Source organism: Neodiprion pinetum, chromosome 6 (assembly GCF_021155775.2).
Source record: "Neodiprion pinetum isolate iyNeoPine1 chromosome 6, iyNeoPine1.2, whole genome shotgun sequence".
Lineage (NCBI taxonomy): Eukaryota > Metazoa > Arthropoda > Insecta > Hymenoptera > Diprionidae > Neodiprion > Neodiprion pinetum.
Genome location: NC_060237.1, coordinates 8,258,028 through 8,278,212, shown reverse-complemented (window position 1 = coordinate 8,278,212; position 20,185 = coordinate 8,258,028). Strand labels below are relative to the sequence as shown.

The 20,185-nt window shown below is 38.2% G+C and overlaps 1 protein-coding gene across 6 annotated transcripts in view; it reads right to left on the bottom strand.

Moving 5' to 3' along the window:
• The window catches only part of Sytbeta (Synaptotagmin beta), a 71,763-nt gene that overhangs the window by 21,223 nt on the left and 30,355 nt on the right, over positions 1-20,185 (bottom strand). For 3 of the 6 annotated variants that reach the window (XM_046633389.2, XM_046633386.2, XM_046633388.2), the window contains exon 3: positions 14,700-14,971. In XM_046633389.2, coding sequence (XP_046489345.1) covers positions 14,700-14,942 — 243 coding nt within the window. In that variant the 5' untranslated portion in view covers positions 14,943-14,971. Of the gene's footprint in view, positions 1-14,699; positions 14,972-16,444; positions 16,535-16,556; positions 16,943-20,185 lie in introns of those variants that run through there. The other 3 variants (XR_011177522.1, XM_046633385.2, XM_046633390.2) reach the window with 2 other exon arrangements.

Below are 20,185 nucleotides of genomic sequence, written 5' to 3'. Positions count from 1 at the left end.
ACAGAATCAACAGTGTTTCAGAAATATTTTTTGAGCATCTTTACAAACGGCGAAGTTCAAAAATGTGAAAACAATAACAACGGTATACTCAGCGAGTTCCAAAAGAACGGATTGCTGAGAAAATATTCGATAAAAAAGTGGAAAAAGTTGACCCAGACGGCCAAGAACGCGGATTTCTGAGACTTCTCTCATCTGACCACACCCAGTGTCTATTATTGACAATCTGAAACTTGGCTGGTACATTTTAGCTAAAGATAAGGACGACGAGAAGATAGTTCTAATTCCTCGATCTAACGATATGCAGTATCTTTGGGAAAAAAAGAAATTCTACAATTCGCGACGTCATAGATTTTCGCAAGTCCACGATACGAAAAAAAAAGAAAGAAAAGTTCAAGCTACTCAGTCGCAGGATCACAATTCTTCCGCCTTCAAGGTTAAACTCCGTCGCGCAGAATTCGTTGCAGCTCTTCGTCCAAAGTATTTTACTAAAAGCATAATGTTTTCACCGATTGAAGTACCGCTTAAATCTAGCGAGAATTCTCGAAAGCGAAAGTTGTCGTAAGTTGTCTTTAAGGAGGGGGCTGAATAAATAAGCCAAAAGTTCACCAAAGTATCCCGGAAGCTTGGAACTTTTCGAATAAAGTTATACCTGCTTTCAGATTCGGAGTTATTCGCATCACGCTATTTGTATGATAAACAAATTTTTTTTTCTTTTCTCTCTGCTTCTTCGATATCATCTCCTGCAGCGATTCTCCACTTGCAGACGTAGGAAGAGGAACTCGAGCGTGAAATCTGAGCTCTAAATTTTCATGCATACATGCATAGAGAGAGAGAGAGAGAGCGTAATTCGATAAACCTCTGCCGTGAGAAGATGATCCTCAACCCTGTATTGGGATGTACATACATAAGCAGACACTAAACTAAAACATAATACCCACTCTCGGCAAAGTTTCGATTTCATCTGATTAAACTAAAATCGTATAACTATCACGAGTTTGGAATCATCTCCTAATCATCTCCTGCAATATAAGTTCTTTTCTCCATTGAGTCGATTGTTGGTAGGAGAAAAAAAAATTATACAATTTGCCGATCTGTCTACAGTGAGAAAAATTGTTATTACAGTTATTAGAAAATTCTAATGGAATTGATAAATAACGTTAAGATAACAGTTTAAACACTGTTTGAATTTAAAGAAAATTGTTTTTTTTTTTAACGTGATTTATATTTTTTGATTATGGTATAAGAGAATGGAAATATAGTTGAAGATTATGAACGATAACCGTATTGAGAAACTACTTATTTTAGGACAGGTAATATTATAAGTTGTGGAACACCGATCATGCGACAGGAGAAGAAAACCTTCAACAGAGTGAATTTTTCAAATGCGTTACTAAAACAACCACAAAGTACAAATTCTTCGAATCATTGAACAATAATTGTGCGCCAAGTTTATCAATATGACGGATAGAAGAAAATAAAAAATAACAGATTTTACTAAAGTCTTCAGGAAAAGAAGGAGACAGAGATTTTTGGTAAAAAAAATATCCATCTCAACTACATTTTTACGTTGCTCCGCACACAGTGGTTTTCACTGTTTCCAGAGTAAACTCTGTATTTAACGAAGTACATTGCGACAAAAAACGTGACGCGTCCGTCTTTTCCCGCAGTTTTTATCAAAGTCTGCCCTTTCACACTCTCCGTGATAATTTTCTCTCCCTTTGCACCGGATTTTCATCCCGAACCGAAGTACGTTCAAATTACAACGACAAGTTTCGGGTAAACTTTACGGAAGGTGGAAGGTTATCAAAAGCTGCAGGGTTATACCTCGGAGCTTGCAGTGGAAATTGTGCTGTCAGCGCTGTCAGTCGTCCCGACGGAGCAGAGGGGCGATCGAGCCCTGGCCCTTTGGGTGCTCCGGGCCCTGAATTTAGCGATTCCGGTCGCGACTCCGATTTTAGTTACGACGCTCGTCGGGTTCGTCTTCTCGTTGACGGCCCCGGGTCCGCCCCCAGCCACGTCCCCGTCCCCGCCGCCGCATGCCAGCTTCAGCACATCCCCGAATACTTCTGACAATTTGTCGGGCACTTTGACGAGTTCGTCTAGTACCAGCGTTAACGCCTAGCCCTCGTCCGCTTTTCTACTTTACCGCTTTTCGATATTCTCAAACGTCGCTTCTTCTTCCTCCTCCTCCTCCTCCGCCTCCTCCTCTTCTTCTTCTTCTTCTTTAGTTCTTAAAATTAATCGGAAATCACGCGCGCACATGTATTATAGGTGTAAATTGAATAATTGGGATATTTATCTCGTATCTACGATTGATTAAAACCTTGATGTCTTTAATATTTTATTTATCTTAGTTCAACTATACATTTCATAGCTCATGTTTGAGTACATATACAACGTTTATGATTGTTATACAAGTGATTGTCCGTCTTTTTTATTCGGTTTAAAAACATAGGCTGATCGAACGTTATTGTCGGTTTTTTGTTTTTGTTGTTTTTCTTTTTTCTTTTTTACTATCACTCGCCGAAAATACGTTTACCGTAAATGCATCGTTGATTATCGTTTATTATTTTATTTATTTCATCGATACTTCTCAAAATAGGATTCGAGATTTCATTTACACACACGGTTGTTAATCCTCCGTGTAAACCTTTCAATAAATAACATATTTCGCGCGATTCGCGTTATTCCACATTTAATTTATACATCTCCGCGTTTATAAGAAGGCATCTTCGGGTTATTATCCGATTTGATTGTTACACGTGTCGCAAACGATATTACACGTAATATCGTACACCTACAATAAACTCGGTAATCGCAGGTGAATTACAGATTACAATATATATATATATCGATGATAATTAGGCAGATATAAGATGAATCACGGTGATGGTTAAAAGACCGCCGCGCCGGTGGTGGTAATTCGTAAAACAGCGTCGTTAAAGTCCTTCGCAGTAATCGGGATGCATTATGTAATCGAGACGATCGTTTGACGGACGGGAAGTATATCTCTAAGGTACCTCTTACCGATTACTTATTTTTTTACCATTCAAAACTTCTTCGGACTCCCGATTCCCACCGTTTCCCCAACTATCCCCTGCACTCTCCGTGTTTACAGTCGGTTGTAACGCACAACGTTCGAGGCGTCGCGACGCTCTGTCTGACGGTTCGGGGTTGCGCGTCGAGTCCCGACTACCGTCGCAGATCCTTCCATCCTTCCCAATCGCGCCGGTACCGGCCGACGCGAATATACATATATAATATATGCCCATGTACGCGTGCCTGCAAGCACACACGCGCAATGTACGTACGTAAGTAAATACACACATGTGTAAACCTGCGCAAGTAGTTGCGAGGGTGTATTTACACGCTCGATGCATTAGCATGCGTTTTGGTACGTTGTTGTAATTCAGTCTGCAGATTTTCTTGCGTGTGAATTTCTCGACCCATGCACACTTGATTAAATACCCTACGATTTCACCGTCTGGAAGAAGTTTTGTATTTTCAAAATCGATTTATCAATATAACACACTTTCGGATTCGATAAATTTTTGTGATTAAAATATGTGTGATTTTATTTTTTGCCATTTTGCAAGTTGTACTTTTTTTCCTAAAAGTTGTAGAATTTTTGCGGTTAGTTTATCACAGATTGTCTACAGTCGTGTCAGAACCGTGTATCGTCTGGAAAAACAACTAATTGTCAATTGATTTTCAACACAAGGCAAAAAAAGTGAAAAAAAAGATCGTTATTAATTCACGCAAAGTCCACGGGAAAAAAAGCTTCTGCGATTCCGATGTATAATTATTACATCTATTATACGTAAGAATTATTATTTTGCATTACGTATAATTGCATGCGAGTGAGTTTTCCCTTCCGTGAAAACGTTAAGACGTATTCGGCAATTCTTTCCGCTCAGACCATAATTCGAAAAACTCACTGTCATGTATATTGAAAAACAAGGAGGCGCATTTTAACTTCAACGATCCTGTATATGATCGGTACGCTTTATTATATGCTCTGTATAAATGTGTATGTATGTGATACGCAAGGGTATACATTTTATGGGGCCATGGCGGCAAGGGAAAAGCGCGAGGGAAAATGGAAAGAAGTAAAATAGACGCTGCGTGCGCCGCAACAGGTTACCGAAACATAGCGTATACTCTTCTCTCTCTCTCTCTCTCTCTCAGCGGTATTGTATACCTCGCGTACATACGTACGTACATATATACGTGCCTGGATGAAGGATCTGTTCGCTCAGTTATGTACGTACACATACATACATACATACATACATACATACATACATATATATATATATATATATACATGTACCTATGTATATGTATATATATGTATAGTATAGGTAATATTTCACACCGTCTAGTATAAGGCGGATTATGCAATGCGTCACGGAATCCGGATTAATATATTATTCCAGGGGTTGATTTGCCCCCGAAAACAATACGGATGTATGTACATTATGTATGATGGAATATAGCGTGAGTTTTCTAAAAAAATAAAAAAAAAGAAAAAAGAAACACCTGACACAAATAAATAAATCGTAGTTTATAGGCAAATGTATTATTTTTATATCTTCAACCCTTATTTACACGGTGACGGAGGTTTGAGAAGTGACAGGGTGTTCTTTCGAGTCAATTTTTATTCCCGTTATATTCAGCGTGTAGAAACGAAGCGCGTTTATTCGTGTTTATTATCATATACGCGGTTTTCGAAATAAATTTTCACGTATCTCCGGTGTGCCAATTCTCACGATGTATGATAATCTGTATAATACGGAGTATGAAACGAGAATAAAAAACACAACCAAAAAAAAAAAAAAAAGCAGATTCTGTTAGAAAAAGAAAAATGCATGAGTAAACGGGTAATCTGAATATCCCGATTGGTAATCACTTGAGGTGAGAATCGATACTCCGTATTAATTTTATGACGAGATAGTTATATATGTAGATTGAAGTAGAAGAAAATAGAAGTGTAGTTGAAGAAGATCAAGTTATCTTATTCGCAAGTCAGGAAGTACGCTTTTAAAATACAAAAATAAAAACTCCTGAACTTGTGAACAAAAAAAAAAGAAAGCTTGGATATCGCTGCTCTGTTTAAAATCGCTTCGAACTGGTTGGTAATCTGGTGGTTTTGTTCAATTACAATCTAAGATTGCCAGTATCAGAAGTATCTATAACAATTTAAACTTTCGTTCGTCATTTCAGTATTTTTTGTGTTCGCTTTTTTTAAAGATATCTTCGCATCTTACGGGTGTAATAATTTTGATAGTACAAAATGTAAGAATGTCTCACAATGAATTGAATAAAAATGTTAAATTTTCGGCCAACCAACCCCTTAATACATCACATACTTGAAACACCTATAAATCGCTTGACGTTTTTTCTGCAAGACTGTACTAAAAAATTCTAAAAGAAAAACAACAACTGATTTTTTAAACCCACGTCTTCGATTACCGATTATCATTTACGACAATTACTTTCACCTTGTGAGAATACAATATTTGAACAAAGTCCAAGGCACCCATTTTCGGATTTCATCATCAAGCCAGCAATAATTCCCATCGGCACGCAGATCTATCGATACAGCAGTCGAGAATAGCCTATACAATTATTCTACCGCAAAAAACACGTCGTATTTTAAGCTATTATAGGCGTACAATACAAACCGTGTATCCCTAAATGTCTGCAGATCGACTCGGACGCATGTTACAATTTTCACAATAAAAACAACCGGCAGAGGCAGCTCTCCTCTCCATATTGTCTTGAGGTCTTTTTCTCGTTTCGTTGCGTATTCCAATTTTTACTTTTCATCCGGGTTTTTGCACGGCCGTGAGAACCAACGCCTGCGGCAATAACAGCGGCAGAAAACGATAGGTAGGTATAACGTTTTATAAAAGCACCGAGCTTGATAGAATCCGAATCCGGTCGTATCGTTGGTCAAGGTCGTTCGAAGCGCGTCCCTTCCGACGATAAGGATATCGATTTTATGCTTTGTTTACCATGTGTGCGTGTAAATAAGTACGTACACAACGCGTTACATGCGTGTACGATACACGGCTTTCAAATCTTTCCGTCAATCGTGTAATTGATTTCAAGAAATTTTTAACCCCGCAGCAAAGAGGGCCGGGAGTATATGTAGTTGTATTTACACAGGCGTAAAGCTCGCCCGGCCGTAATCTCGAGGAATCGGGTTTTAAGGATCATTCAAAATTAAATGCGGAAGCGATCGAGCGATAGTGATTAACGAGACCGCCCAGGTTCGCAATATCATACGTGGATATTCACCGTTTGCCCAGGATTTGTCAATTTATCCGCTGAACTGTGCGAATGTGTACAATTATTGTTATTATTATTATTATTATTACCATATATTTTTACATTTTTCATCCTATTTTTACACCGCAGGTTTGTTTCTCACTTTTCTCTTTTTCTCCTCCTTGAGCACAGCTCGGATTTTCCTCAGTGTCTGTACGATAAGGGACTTTGCTCTGCACCCGGCGAGCTAATAAACCAACTTTCAACTTTGACGTCACACGTGAAGAGTTCGCAAGATCGACGTTCTATACAAGGTATAGAATATGAGAGACTGGAAGAATAAAATTAATGACGAGAATTGAAAAAGGCTGTAAGTGCAATTTTTTGCAAATAAATTCCATAGACAAGTAACTATGCAGTAATATAAGTCAGAGTTTATCTCTGTTTTTGAGAATTTTTGGTTGCAAGCACTTGCAGCTTTTTTAATCCCCCTCTTCAATTTTATAACAAATTGGCAAAGTGCAATTTCACGGGATCAATCAATCAATGCGTTCCGATTCGAATACTTAATCATAGATGATACTTTTTTTATAGTCTAAAACTTTTAACGCGGAATGAAAATAGGACCATAATTAAATCGGTATAAATATTCCAGGGTTCTCGAATTTTCCGTATCACGTATTATGCGGGATGATAAAAATCTCGAAAAACGCGTTCTTCTTTAAGTCCCTGAGGATCTCCCTTGAAAGGGATTTCACATTTGGAAGGATTAGACTTTTTTTACACAAAAAACACATTAGGCCATAATTTTTTCCCCGGCAGAAGGAAGTGCAAAGAATTCGCAGACAAAGCTTCAATTCCCAAACGTGATAAAATTGTTCAACGTGTTTCTCACAAACAGTAAGTCCTAAAAGTTTAAAAGATGAAGGATTTTCACATCGTAATTTAAATTGTAATGTCTCCAAATTGCGATAAGGACAAAGTTTTGATCCAAAAAAGCTGGCCAAAAGTTTATGAATCAAGTAAACCTGCATCTTACGCACAATTCGTGTGAGAGAAAATATAACAGGCATCTGTCATCGGCGTTGAGGAGAATGCGTAGAAAAGTCTGAAGCTCTTCAGTTGCAAATTTCTATATTATTCCATAGCAAAAATGAAAAATGCAAAAATTATTCACCCACGTAAAATAAAGAGTCATATAAGCCGCAGTCCGTCGTAAAAAATTCACACCGAACTTATAATATTTTTCAACGTGCCATTTATACTTCGGCATTTGTTAGGTATAATACATAATATAAAGCTTGAAAGTTTCCGCTGAAATAAAACGAGCGCAGAAAAAAGGAAAAATAATAAAAAGATAAACTTGAATAAAAAAAAAAAAAGGGAGAAACTACACTACCTGTGCATAATATATTTTCGTTACCCGTCCCACCGTTTCACCCCTGTGGCTACTATATTTATAGTACGCCGTTAAAGTTACAGGGATGCCTGAGAAATTCGCTGCATGAATGAAGAAAGCTGCGTTTTTATCTACCCAAGCCTCCGCTGTTTCGCGTATTAAATAATGCGTGTGCGACGTGGATGATTCTTCTATCTCGATATTTATAGTAACAAAGATTGAAATTAATAACAGAAGAACACTCTGTGACGTAAGCAAGAATAAAAAAGCTCACGATCCTTTTACCCCGAATTCAAGCGAGGCTCACAATTGTATCATTCTGGAAATTTATTGCACGGTTTATTGTTAATATCGAATCGAGTCGTTGCATCCTGTAATTTTTTAACATCCGCGATGGTTGTAATTGACCAAATTGACCAATGCAATGAACATACGTACATGTGTAGATGTTTGATCGTGAACTATGTTATATGCCTGTGTTGAATGCTAAATTTTGGCCGGATTATTAGCGATGAAATTGGGTTATTTTGTTCGCTCTTGTTTCTCTAATTGAAGGCTGCGTTGTACAACGCAAAACCTGCCCGGCTCTACAGTTGCATTGGAAGTTCCAATTTAATTACTTGAAATCGATATTATCTAATTTTTGTTACCGACGAAGAAGATTATTACAAATGTCACTCCCGAGTATATTAACGAAAATTTTCTTCAATCGTGCAATAAATTCAACGCGTATAACAGTATAGTTTATCACTGAATAAAAGCGTAAAAACTTCGGCAAAAGCAGGAAGCAAATTTATTACAAGTTTAGAAAAATTTGTTCCCCTTTGTTACTAGTCCCTATTTTGTTCGTGTAGTGCGTGCAGGAGGCCTCGCATAACTCAATATTATACCACGATTTAATTAAGTGCTAAGTTGAGAAATTTTACCTACGTGCAGGTAAATTTAACGTACAGTATACATATATATATGCACAACGCCCCCCCGGACATAGAAATTTATTATAGTTTTAACAAATTTAGCGTAGATCTTATCGCGGGCCGCCAACAGATTTATGATTACAGGTAATGAAATGCAAAGTCACGATCCTCTCGATGCATACGCTAGGTGTATACCTACATGTGTATACAGTTTAGAGAGGACGTATAGAACGAGCTTTCCTATACCGGTATAGATCAATACGCCTCTTCGATATCCGACGCGATTCTGCGTATCTAACGGATGTATTCCATATCACACTCCTTACACACGTGTCCATTATACCAATTTAATTGTGCAGATCCGATGCGCCATTCCTGCATCATAATATAATATCAAGTGGAATACGATTTTGAATTATACTCTTCTCGCCCCGTTGGAAGAAAATTTCTTTCACAACGATCGGTGTGGATCGTATTTTTCGTCGGGAATGTTTTCTCGGCGTATATCAACGAGGGAAGAAAACATTGTGAGATTGAGTAAAAGGAAGAATTGAAACTCGCGAAAAGTAATTGAGAAAAAAATAAAGAAACGAAAAGATGTAAGGTAAGCAAAAATATTTACAAACTCGTCATGTTCAATCTGTTCTTTACAATTTATCGAATTTTGTTCAAATTTGGAATTAATATTTTTAAAACAACAAGAAAATAACGAGAAAGTGACGACAAATTTGAAACGATATTTACCCGGGGGAACGAAACGCTATTCTCATAATATCATGGCGCGTAGCATTTTCCGATTACGTTACTCTGCGAGACGTCTGATATTGAATTTCGCATTTCGATATCTCCAGCAATGGAGAGGAATATGAGGTATATATATATATACATATAAGATTCTGTTATCGCCGAGAATAATTAAGGCACGCATCTTACACTCAGCGTTATCATTTCATCGTTTGAATTCTGGCTGATTGAATCGTCCTTGTCTTTTCGTCGGAAATTAATCTAGGCGGAATTCTGACGTTTCGTTAATTATTCACAAAGCTCGCAAGATAATACACCTGCCTTCGTAGGAGTTATTCCTTGACTCACCGAGTTCCTTTCAACACATCGCCGATACAAAACGTCGCGTCGCCTCTCCGGAGGTCTTGCAGAGAGCTTTCAATATTCATCGTATTTTTATGTTACAAACAAATATATACGTATACACATGCGTATATAATAAAGCTTTTCACCACAAGCACACCGAGCTGGCTGCTCATAAGATTCCAGATTCCGAAAATGTGAAAAATAAACGATTTTTATACCACTGCTGAAACAGCTTTCGAAGTAAACAACAAAAAGAAAAAAACTATTTGTATACAGTATAACGTAGTTTGAAATTTGTTTTCTCATGAAAAAAAACCATCTCAGGCAAAGTTTTGCAAACGCGACGATAGATTCTGTGTATAAAGAAAAACAGTCTTGCGCGGGAAAAAAAGAAATGGATAATATGTCGATAAAATTCTACTCCCCAGGTTTTAATCCTGGGTTATTTACTCACCGGATATCAATTTCGTTTATCGCAAGCAATTAATTTCAAGTAAAAACAATACAGTACGTGAGAGGAAATGAATGTAACGTTTTCGTCAAGTGTCTCGTCAATATTCACCGTCTTCCACGTAATTCGTCGATTTTCATCAAGCGTGAGTAATTGAGTATACATTAGAAATCGTCTCAGAGAGTAAAAATTTCAGCCGAAAGGTCGTTGGACTGGCGTAAATGACAGGAAAGAAATGAATCGGGGCAAAAATGTTGAATAGCCGCATAATAAAACAGGCACAGTATCGAAGTGTCGTAGTTCCGAAAATCTGGTGCATAGAATTTCGAAACGTAGAATAGCAAAATCTGCAAGGCCCAACCAAACTCAGAATCGTCAGAATCGTGCCATCCCATTTTATCCCCATCTAATCTGATCTAAGAACACATAATTCAAACTTAACTATATCTATTTATTGTTAGTCTGTAAATTATACATCTACACAATTGCAACGCAAAATCAGTTCCTTCGGTTCGCTCTACTCTTTTAGTTAACGTGATCGATAGCTCGAAAGCACCCGCGTCTATATGTATTTATGTATGTATGTACGCGTATGTATGCACGTATACACCCTTGAAATTAATAGACATGTACGTATTACTTTCAGGACGGTCTAGTCAAGTCCCGTTGGGTCTCTGTGAGGGCATCACAGCCCTCTGTATGCCCTCGGTATTGACGTGTAGACTTATAATAACATTTAAGAAGAGATGATAGCCCTTATTCGACGGCGAGTGCTCCATCGATTGCTGATACGGAAAGCGGGTGGGTCTCGCTTCCTCTGATGTCCGTATAATTCCAACACACGCGCAGGCAAACCCGATTCAGCGAACCGCCGGACTACGACGTTTTTGTCGCTTCAATTGGTCTGCTTTTTCGTCCGTTATTTTTTTCATTTTTCTCATTCTTCATTTCCCACAGACTGTACGGGTTTTTCCATTTCACTGGCGAGAAAAATGATAGGAAAAGGAGAGAAGAAGAAGAAGGAGGAGAAAGAGGAGGATGAGAAGAAGAAAAGTACGAGTGACAATTCGACTTTGGAATACATAATATATCATACATTACGGAAAATGCGAAAGGATTGCAAAGTTTCGGAAAAATACTAATCTTTTGTACTGAGGCGATACTTGGTTTCTCCTTATTAGTTGGATTTTGAAACTCGGACAGTTGAAACGAGACTGACTTCTGATTCGGCAGTTTTGCCGAAAATTCACGTGCAAATCAGTAATCATTCGAGTAAGTTTTCGCACCCATTGACTCTCGAACAACCGATCGCATAAGAGCATCTTACGCGCGGTTTGTTGATTTTTTTTTCTTTTATTTCCAATTAGACGTCATCTCAAACGGAATTTTCTATCGATTTCTGCTATAATTGGAGGAAGAAACAAAAAAAAAATCACAATATTCGCGTATAAAGGAAATGTTTAAGGCCGAGTAAAAAATTCTGTACAAAAGCACAAATGTAATCGAAATACGATACTATGCTGGTATATAATTTATCAATATAAACGAAGTTGATTGCTCAAGTTCTGCAGGGTGGAGGTTGAGAAAGCGATCAATAAAATGATGGGCGCCTTCTCTACTCGTGCGTGCACCTTTTTGGGATATATATCTCTATATATATCTATATATACCTATACACATATACCGTGTGTGTATATATATACATATATATGTACGTACGATATGCCGCGGAATGAAATTTCCCCCTGAGCTTTCATGGCGTTTCTTGGCACAACGCTGTGCAGCAGGAATTGCAGCGGGGTTCGATTCCGTGAAAAGAGAACTTATCGCGCGACTGTTTTGGGAATAAGCTGGTTGCATTTGTCGAAAGCTTGAAAGAGAAAGCATCACGATTCTCAAAGAAAATATAGTACAGCAGAAAGCGAATCTGTGAAAAATGGCCGACTTCAGGTTGAATTCTCTTCGCACCCATATATCTGTACTCTATTATATCCGAGAATTGTCAAACGTTGGTACATCGCGTTATTTTCGTAAGAGAATAACCATTCGAGACTAAATAAGATCCATATCAACCCTCGGCCGAATATTCCCACGGATACGAGCTGAAGTTGATATGTTGCATCTACTGCCAAGCGAATTTTCCCGGACTTACCGACCTGAAAGCTCGCAAGCTTCACCCCGGCGGTAACTTATCGACACCATATCGGCTAGTCGACGAAAGCTCGGCAATCCCGCGTTATCGGCGATCGAGATATTAGCGCCAAAAGATGGATTCACGTTTTCGGCGACGTTCCTCGGGAGCTTTTTGTTTCCAGCTTGCGTCAAACGCTTCGAATTCACTGTGACGTTATCCGCCAAGATGACGTACCCATTGTACTCAAAGTTCACCGCGTTTATTGCGTTTTACCTCGATAAATTCGAATAGTAACTAATTTACGGTTGGTAATAAAAGCTGTCATTACATCGTTGATAACCATGGTAAGAATAACGACGTTGTTGGAAGATGGCTGAAATTACTCGCAAGATGCGAGGACTCACGACTCAATTTATTTCGGCACTGGGACGTGCTCCTCGTTTTCCAATTACTAACCCTCGATCTACATTTCAATCAAAGTCAAACTGTTGCTTGAATGCTCAATATGTCTTTGCAGAAATCTGTGAATATCTCAGTCTGAATATCACGTCATACATATATGTATACATGTAATATAATAAATATGTATAATATGTATAATATATATATATTAGGGTGCTTCGTTTGAGACGACTATTTTTTTTTTCACTCCATAGACGAAATATCACTCTAAACATACAAAAAAAAATTCCCACCAAAGCCTAGCTCTTAATTTTAATTTTAAGTACTCGCTAAATGAATTTGAAATTATCCCATTTAATTAACACGTAGAAATAATTTTTTTTTTGTCAATTATCTATAGCATCGCGAGTTTTCATACTGTTTAATTGACCGTGGCCGGAAGTTTTAGAGGGATCCATATACAATGTACACGGAAGAATTGAAAGTTTTGAGTTCGATTCTCCGATGCCTCACTTTTTTTTTTTCAATTGATTAATCACAATAAATAGCTAGATTGGAAAAATCTTATCGAGAATATTAAAATCATTAAATGTTAATGTGAATAATATAAAAAGGTGGTCAATAAAACAGTTGGAGGACAAACATATGTTCTCTGGTTGAGAGTAGCAGTAATTGGCGAAGACTTCAGAATGGTCGGGCAGACATTTGAAGATTAAGATACATTACAATCACGTCTATTTTATTACATTTATAACAATTTGGGTATAAAAATTGTCAAATATGAGGATAAAATAGTGATATTTATAGTTTTCTTATGATTATTTAATTTTATATTGGAAACTATCAGTTCTACAGTTTCAGCTGATTAAGCTTTTTTGTAGGAAATTAAATTTCCTACAAACAAGGTCCTTCACAATTTTGCTGTAAAGTTAGTAGTTTAGGAGAAAAATGAAAAAAACCATAATTTTTTAGCAAAAATCACCTTTACAATTTTTTACTGGCGAGATACTTCATACATTCTAAATAAACTGTAGAAACTTTTAAAGAGGAGAGATCCCTCTAAGACTTCCGGCCATGGTCAATTAAATAGTATGAAAACTCGCGATGCTATAGATAATTGACAAAAAAAAAAAAATTATTTTTACGTGTTAATTAAATCGGAAAATTTCAAATTCATTTAGCGAGTACTTAAAATTAAAATTAAGAGCTAGCTTTTGGTGGGAATTTTTTTTATATGTTCAGAGTGATATTTCGTCTACGGAGTGAAAAAAAAAATAGTCGTCTCAAACGAAGCACCCTAATATATATTGTAACGTATTAAATACGTATATAGGTATACAGAAAGAGATGCCTCGAATTCTTTCTCGAATTTTAGCGAAATTCGCCGGGTGTTTACATTTAAAATTGCAGAATGAAGAAACATCGATTGAAAATGTACTAAGAATAATGTGTAGAAAATATGTGCACTATGAAAAATCTCATTTGTTACGATAACTAGAAAAATTCAGTAAAACAGGTATCGTTAAAAAAACTGTTCGAATATTGTTGGTATTACGAAAAACGACGTACGCCTAACCATTTTGCCCTATTGTCGATCTTTTTTTGGTAATTGCAACGCAAAATCAGTTTGTGAGGTTTACTCTACTTTTTTAGTTAAACAAGGCTTTAACGTCGATTTATCGTTGCACAAGCGTTAAATTTTCTCAACAGTTGCAAGAAAATATAGCAACAGTGATCGTAATGAGAAAGAATAGTAACGGATACTCGACTTTCCGGTAACGGCTAGAAAACTAATTATCATTTTCTACCTAGAACTATATTTTTCGATTGTGGTAAAAAATGAAAATAGTCGAGGACTGAGCGGCAAACCGTGACTAAAAATTTATCTCAGCATAGATTCACGCACAGTATCTTTCACCGGCATTTCATCTCTGTGTAATTTCGCCACCGCGGTGTCCTTACTCCACCTCTATACCTACACGACAATTACGAAAGTGCATCAGACGCGGAAAACCAGACGAGTTTACTCACCCCCGTTTGGACCGCGTAAAAGCTCTGCTGAGGCTTCCTCCAGCAGTTGAGGACGGTGGAACCTCCGGTGGAATTCTGACCTCGATTCTTGGTCGTCGACGGAGGGTCAGGCCATCGGTCCAACGAGCTCCAGGACTTCCCCTTCCGTTTAACGGCGTAATACCTGTAGACGACTATCGTCATCGCTACGACCAGGGCCAATCCGGTCCCAGCCGCCGCCCCCAGCACCGCTGAGGACACCATCTGCAACCCTAAGCCCGGGCCCGTCAGATCTGCGGGGCAAAAGTCGGGAGAGAAATTTTAGAATGGATTTATTTCCGAAGAGAAATTATTTTACGGCTTGTATACTACGTACGTACGGATAGGGCAGGTGTTTAATTGGGTGTGATTTCGGCGTAATTCGAGAGGTCAATCAACCAGTGATTGGCAGAATTGTTTGCGGACAGTTACAAATTACAAACCAAATATACAATTTTTCGTTGAGGCGACAGGAGAATTGATCGTTTGTGTAATTTTTTAATCGGAGGTAGACGTAGTGTGAATTACACTTGTATTTTGTAATCGAAATAAAATGGAATGCGAATGATATTTGAATTTTTGATTCAGTGATTGATTACGTTAAAGAATTTTAGTCGAGTAAAAATATTCATAATTACACTAGAAACTCGCGATTGATCGGAATAAAAATGACGATTACTTGCAAGAATTGTAAACTAAACTGAAATTATCTGTAACAACAAATGTAATTCGTATTTTCTTCAGTTCTAAATAAAAATGGCAAATGTAATTCATGTCGATCTAATTACAAAACACAAGTACAATTCGTATTCCATACAATTTTCAATAACAAAATAGAAATATAATTTGTACTTTATACTCCCCCGTGATTGCAAAATACAAAATGTAATTTTTAATTAAAACGCAATAGATTAGATACTCTAATTCCTTTTCCAACGCTCTGAAAAACAATTAAATTGAAATTAAATTACCGTTAAAATTCAGCAACGTGCTGTGATTTTTATTTCATTTTGTATTTTTTTTTTTTTTTTTATCGTGGTGTCGAGTTGGTACATTTTAACGACTCTGGCCTGAGTTTTGAAAAGAGGACGCGTCAAAATCCCGCACAGGTGAAATCTGAGAAAGTAATCTGCAGTCGAATGGTTCTCAAATAATAATTAACTAGCTTTAAAATTAGTTTCGTTCGGGGTCGGATGCTTAGTTTAAGCTGATTTTTGCGGCCGCTTACTCGTTGACAGTGTTTTACCAGATGATACGAGATTTGCCAGATACCTCACGACCTAGCTAACTGAGGATTGTTCAATGTGTGATAAGTGTTAATCAATACATTATCACACGTATGTGGAAATACACGATTCAAGATGTGCTTATACGCTCACTACGATCATTGACTCAGTTGAGTAAGCTGCTATAAGGTTGGGATGCCTAGTACAGCTGATTTTTGAGCTCGTCTAGATAAAGCCGTACTATCATCAATTTAGCGTACATTCGTAGAACGTTAAAACATAACTCACTACCTGATAATTCTGCCCGTATGTATTGTAATATACTGTCACAAAGGGTGAAATCACCCGTTTTACCTCCATTTCAACTGATCTAGTAGTCATAATAATCACGGATAAAAGACATGTAAGACTTCATATGTCGTAAAATGAATAAGGTTGCTGCGTCAACCGATAGTATTGTAAAAACAGCCTTGTTTCGGACGTTAAACTGAAAATACTTACTTGCCATTAAAGCATTTTCTTAATATTTAATTTCCGCCTTTGATTGCTTCTCTAATTAAGCTCACGAACGCGAATTATTTCGTGACGTTCGCCAAAACGTTGAAATACATACACAATAATTTACACAGCGAATCACGACGTCCAGTCCATAACGTTGTTGGTAGATATTGAATGTACAGCAACAATTTCAACAAAACGTAACTACGATGCGCCAGTCCTGGAGGTCGAATTCCACAAGGTAAAGGACCTGGACAGTCAAAACTACGGAGCGCGAGTCCTGGAGGTCGAGATCCACCAGGTAGAGGACCTGGAGCGCAGGAATCACGAGAAATTACTCGCGAAGGTCAAAAATCACCAGGTCAAGGACCTGGAGCGCAGAAACTACGGAGCGCTTGACCTGGAGGTCAAGTTTCACCAGGTAGCGGATCCCGAGCGCAGGATCCAGGAGGTTGAGAACCCGGTACTCGAAATTTGCGGAGCGCGATTCTCATCCGTCCGCTCTACTGCGCGTTTGTTTCCAGACTGAAGAATTCGGCTAGCTGATTTTCGATTACTATAGATCGATGACGTCAAGAGAAAAAAAATTTTGGGTGACGTCACTTTCTGAACATCCGAACATCCGAAATTTGGTTTCGAACTTTAATGCTATGTATGATATATGATGTTGGGTATCTATTTTTAGCGCAAATCATGGTTCGAGCAGGCAATTGAGCAGCTAATTAGCGACGATGATCTCATCGCGTAACCGTATAGCATTCGAATAGCACTTGGAACGACACATCCGTAAACGCAGGATCAGAACTAAAATTTAATCCGAACGACGGCGTGATTATCCCAACTCATTGATACTTATTTACTCTGATAACGGCTCTAATCATAAGCGAACAATGCCCTGTTTTTCATTTTGAAATATATCCGCGGCATTGTTAATCAAACCGCAACTGCAGACAGTCTGCAAGACTCTTGGCGACTCCAAGAACCGAGTGTGAAGTAACAAATCCCTATCGAATGCTTCCTACGACGAAGCTCCTTTTTCAAAGACGATTTAATTTCATAGTTAAACGCCGCCATCCGTCGCACGATTAAATTTCAAATCCTCCAGAGATTACAACCGCTGAATAAGACGGTGCGTTGGCGTCGGTTGAATTATATACCGCAGGGATAATTTATATTCCAAAATGGAATCAAGAGTATCAGGTGCGGTTTTCGTCAATCCGAAGTAATTCGTATTGACTTTCGATTCAAATTACCAGACGGATCGTTGTACCTAAACCGCGTATCTAATTGCAAATTTATTGATTAGAATTTGCGAAATTTCATCAAGAATTCTTACCCGTTTCTCAGCGAGTAAGAACTTCAATTACCTTACTTCTAAGGATCGTGTAGTGTCGCGTTACATAATGCGTGATCGGTTGTAGAAATAATTCGGTTATTATTACCGTAAGGAAAAATTCACGCCTGTAACTAGTTAACGTCGCGTTCTTTAAGGTAGCCGTGATCTCATTACGACGAAGAACGTTTCGCATCCGCGACGGCGTGATATTTCAGACTTGCGATAAAAGCATTCCTGCAACAGCGACTCCTTTCCAGCAAAGATTTCGCAAAAATGCGAGGCTTTCTTTTTTCTCTTTATATCCGACTTCCCTAACTTCAAGAAAACTGGACTTGAAGTTGTCGCTCGATTTATTCTGCGTTACGTACGTACGTCGAAGCGAAATAAGGGCGAAGAATAAATGTGAGAACCTTTGGGAAAACGAATATAGCATAATTCGTGCAATATTAACATTGTGCCAATTCTAGAGTTTGTATACCTTAGAATCGTCGATTAGTTGGGTCGGAAGTTTTCGTCGTCGCGGAGAGTGGGAAAATATTTGGGGTCGTGTCTTTGACGGAGAATCTTATTTCCTCGGGGAAAATCCTCGACCATTCCGTATTTCTGTCGTATAAATACAACCGGCGACTTCGTATAAAATGATAAAAACGTTTTAGGCTACCCGCATTCATTCTCCTTTTCACTTTACTTTCTTCTCCTTCTTCCTATTCGTACGTGTGGCTTTTATTCGCTAGACCAATTTCCTTTTCCTTTTTGCCTTCTCCGATCGATGCTTGCGTAACGCGGAGCGACAAAAAATCTTACGAAAAGCCACAAACGACGTCCGGATTCAATTTCCATCTATACTCCTATAAATCCGAAATTCTCCCGAGATATATCCTCCGGCCATAAATCCTAGTCATCTACTACGCTTGTCTATGCATGCAGGGGACATTTTCTTCACCCTTGGGCGGTCATAACGATAACACAATAATGATAGATATTGGCGGTTGCCCGGAGACACAGGCTACGTCACCACTATGGTGGAGATACAAGCTCTGGTTCTAAACTCTGTAACTGCTTTATCAGTTGCCATGCTCTTGTCGGCAGAATCCGTATTATAGGTATCGTCACAGGTGTGCAAACGATACCACCGGTTAAATTTTCTCTAAATGTAAACATTCGTTTATTTTCGCAAAGCAATTTCGTCTAATCTGCTAATCTGTTAAACCGTCAATATATCAATTATATAAAACTTATAGATCGGTATTAGAGTTAAATATTTCGTTAAAGGAAGTTGTTTTTTATCAATTTCTTCAACGATTCTAGGCTTGAGAATATCTGACGTTGGAACGTTCACTTTATAAATAAATATATCACTCTGTAGAATCTGAGGATGGGAAATTTGCGATATTACGTGTAGTTCCTCGGGAGTTTCAAGCGCTTAAAGTGTAAACTGTAAAGTCGATAATTAATTTATGCAGTATGCGTGTTACTTCAAAGCTCAATTTCAGCTTGGGGGGAAGAAATCTGGTACCCGTGAAGTTTGCCGAGTAAAAATGATACCGCAAAAGTGGCACTGAAAAATATTCCACGGCAAATAACGAATGACCGGATGCGCATGACGGAAGTTTGAAAAAAGAGAGCCGCAAAATTTTCCTGGTCATTTTTTGTCCGATTCCTGTCGGCGAAGCTTAAGATACGCGGCATGTGGAACGTGGGGCTAATAAATTCGCCGAGGTTGGATCTCGGCTTAGCCGTACCCTGAAGTGTCCTACAGAGAGCGGAATGAATCTCTGTCTGAGAAGAAAAACGGAAGAACGGTAAATCTCTGCAGAGCTGTTGCTGGTTATGCCAGCAAGTGGCTTTTCGCCTCGCGAAGCGGATCCGGACGGGACAAAAACTTTGAAACGAGACTCGAGACCGAGTTTTGGTCTTTTTGAGACCCAGTCGAAAAGAGAAGTATGATAAACAGGCTGTAAGACTTTTCAACAGCTTGACTTTTGGGATTGCTTTTAATTACTCAAAGTTTGAGGTTCGACTTGCTGCGGGAAGCCATTCAGATTTTCTCTTAAATCCGTCTTATTCGACACCTCTGCTAGACTCGAGATAAATATTCTTGTTTTATAAGTTACGGAAATCTCTTTGAAGAAAGAAAATTTGATAAGAACTGGAATCGTAAACGAAAGCTTACGTACCCGTGTGTCATTTCAAGTTGTTTTGAAACTTTGGTTGAATCTAGTAGATTCGTCAGAATTCAAAATACTATTTCCTACAAAGTCGCTGTAACAATTCTTCTCTTCGTTCTCAGTGGTCAATTTAATGCTGCTAATAATTGGTCAAAACGATTATAGGTGAAATGGTGTAAAATTTAATATTTAACGATGCTACTACGACAAGAAAAAAAAGAAACTGTCCCAGTGAATTTG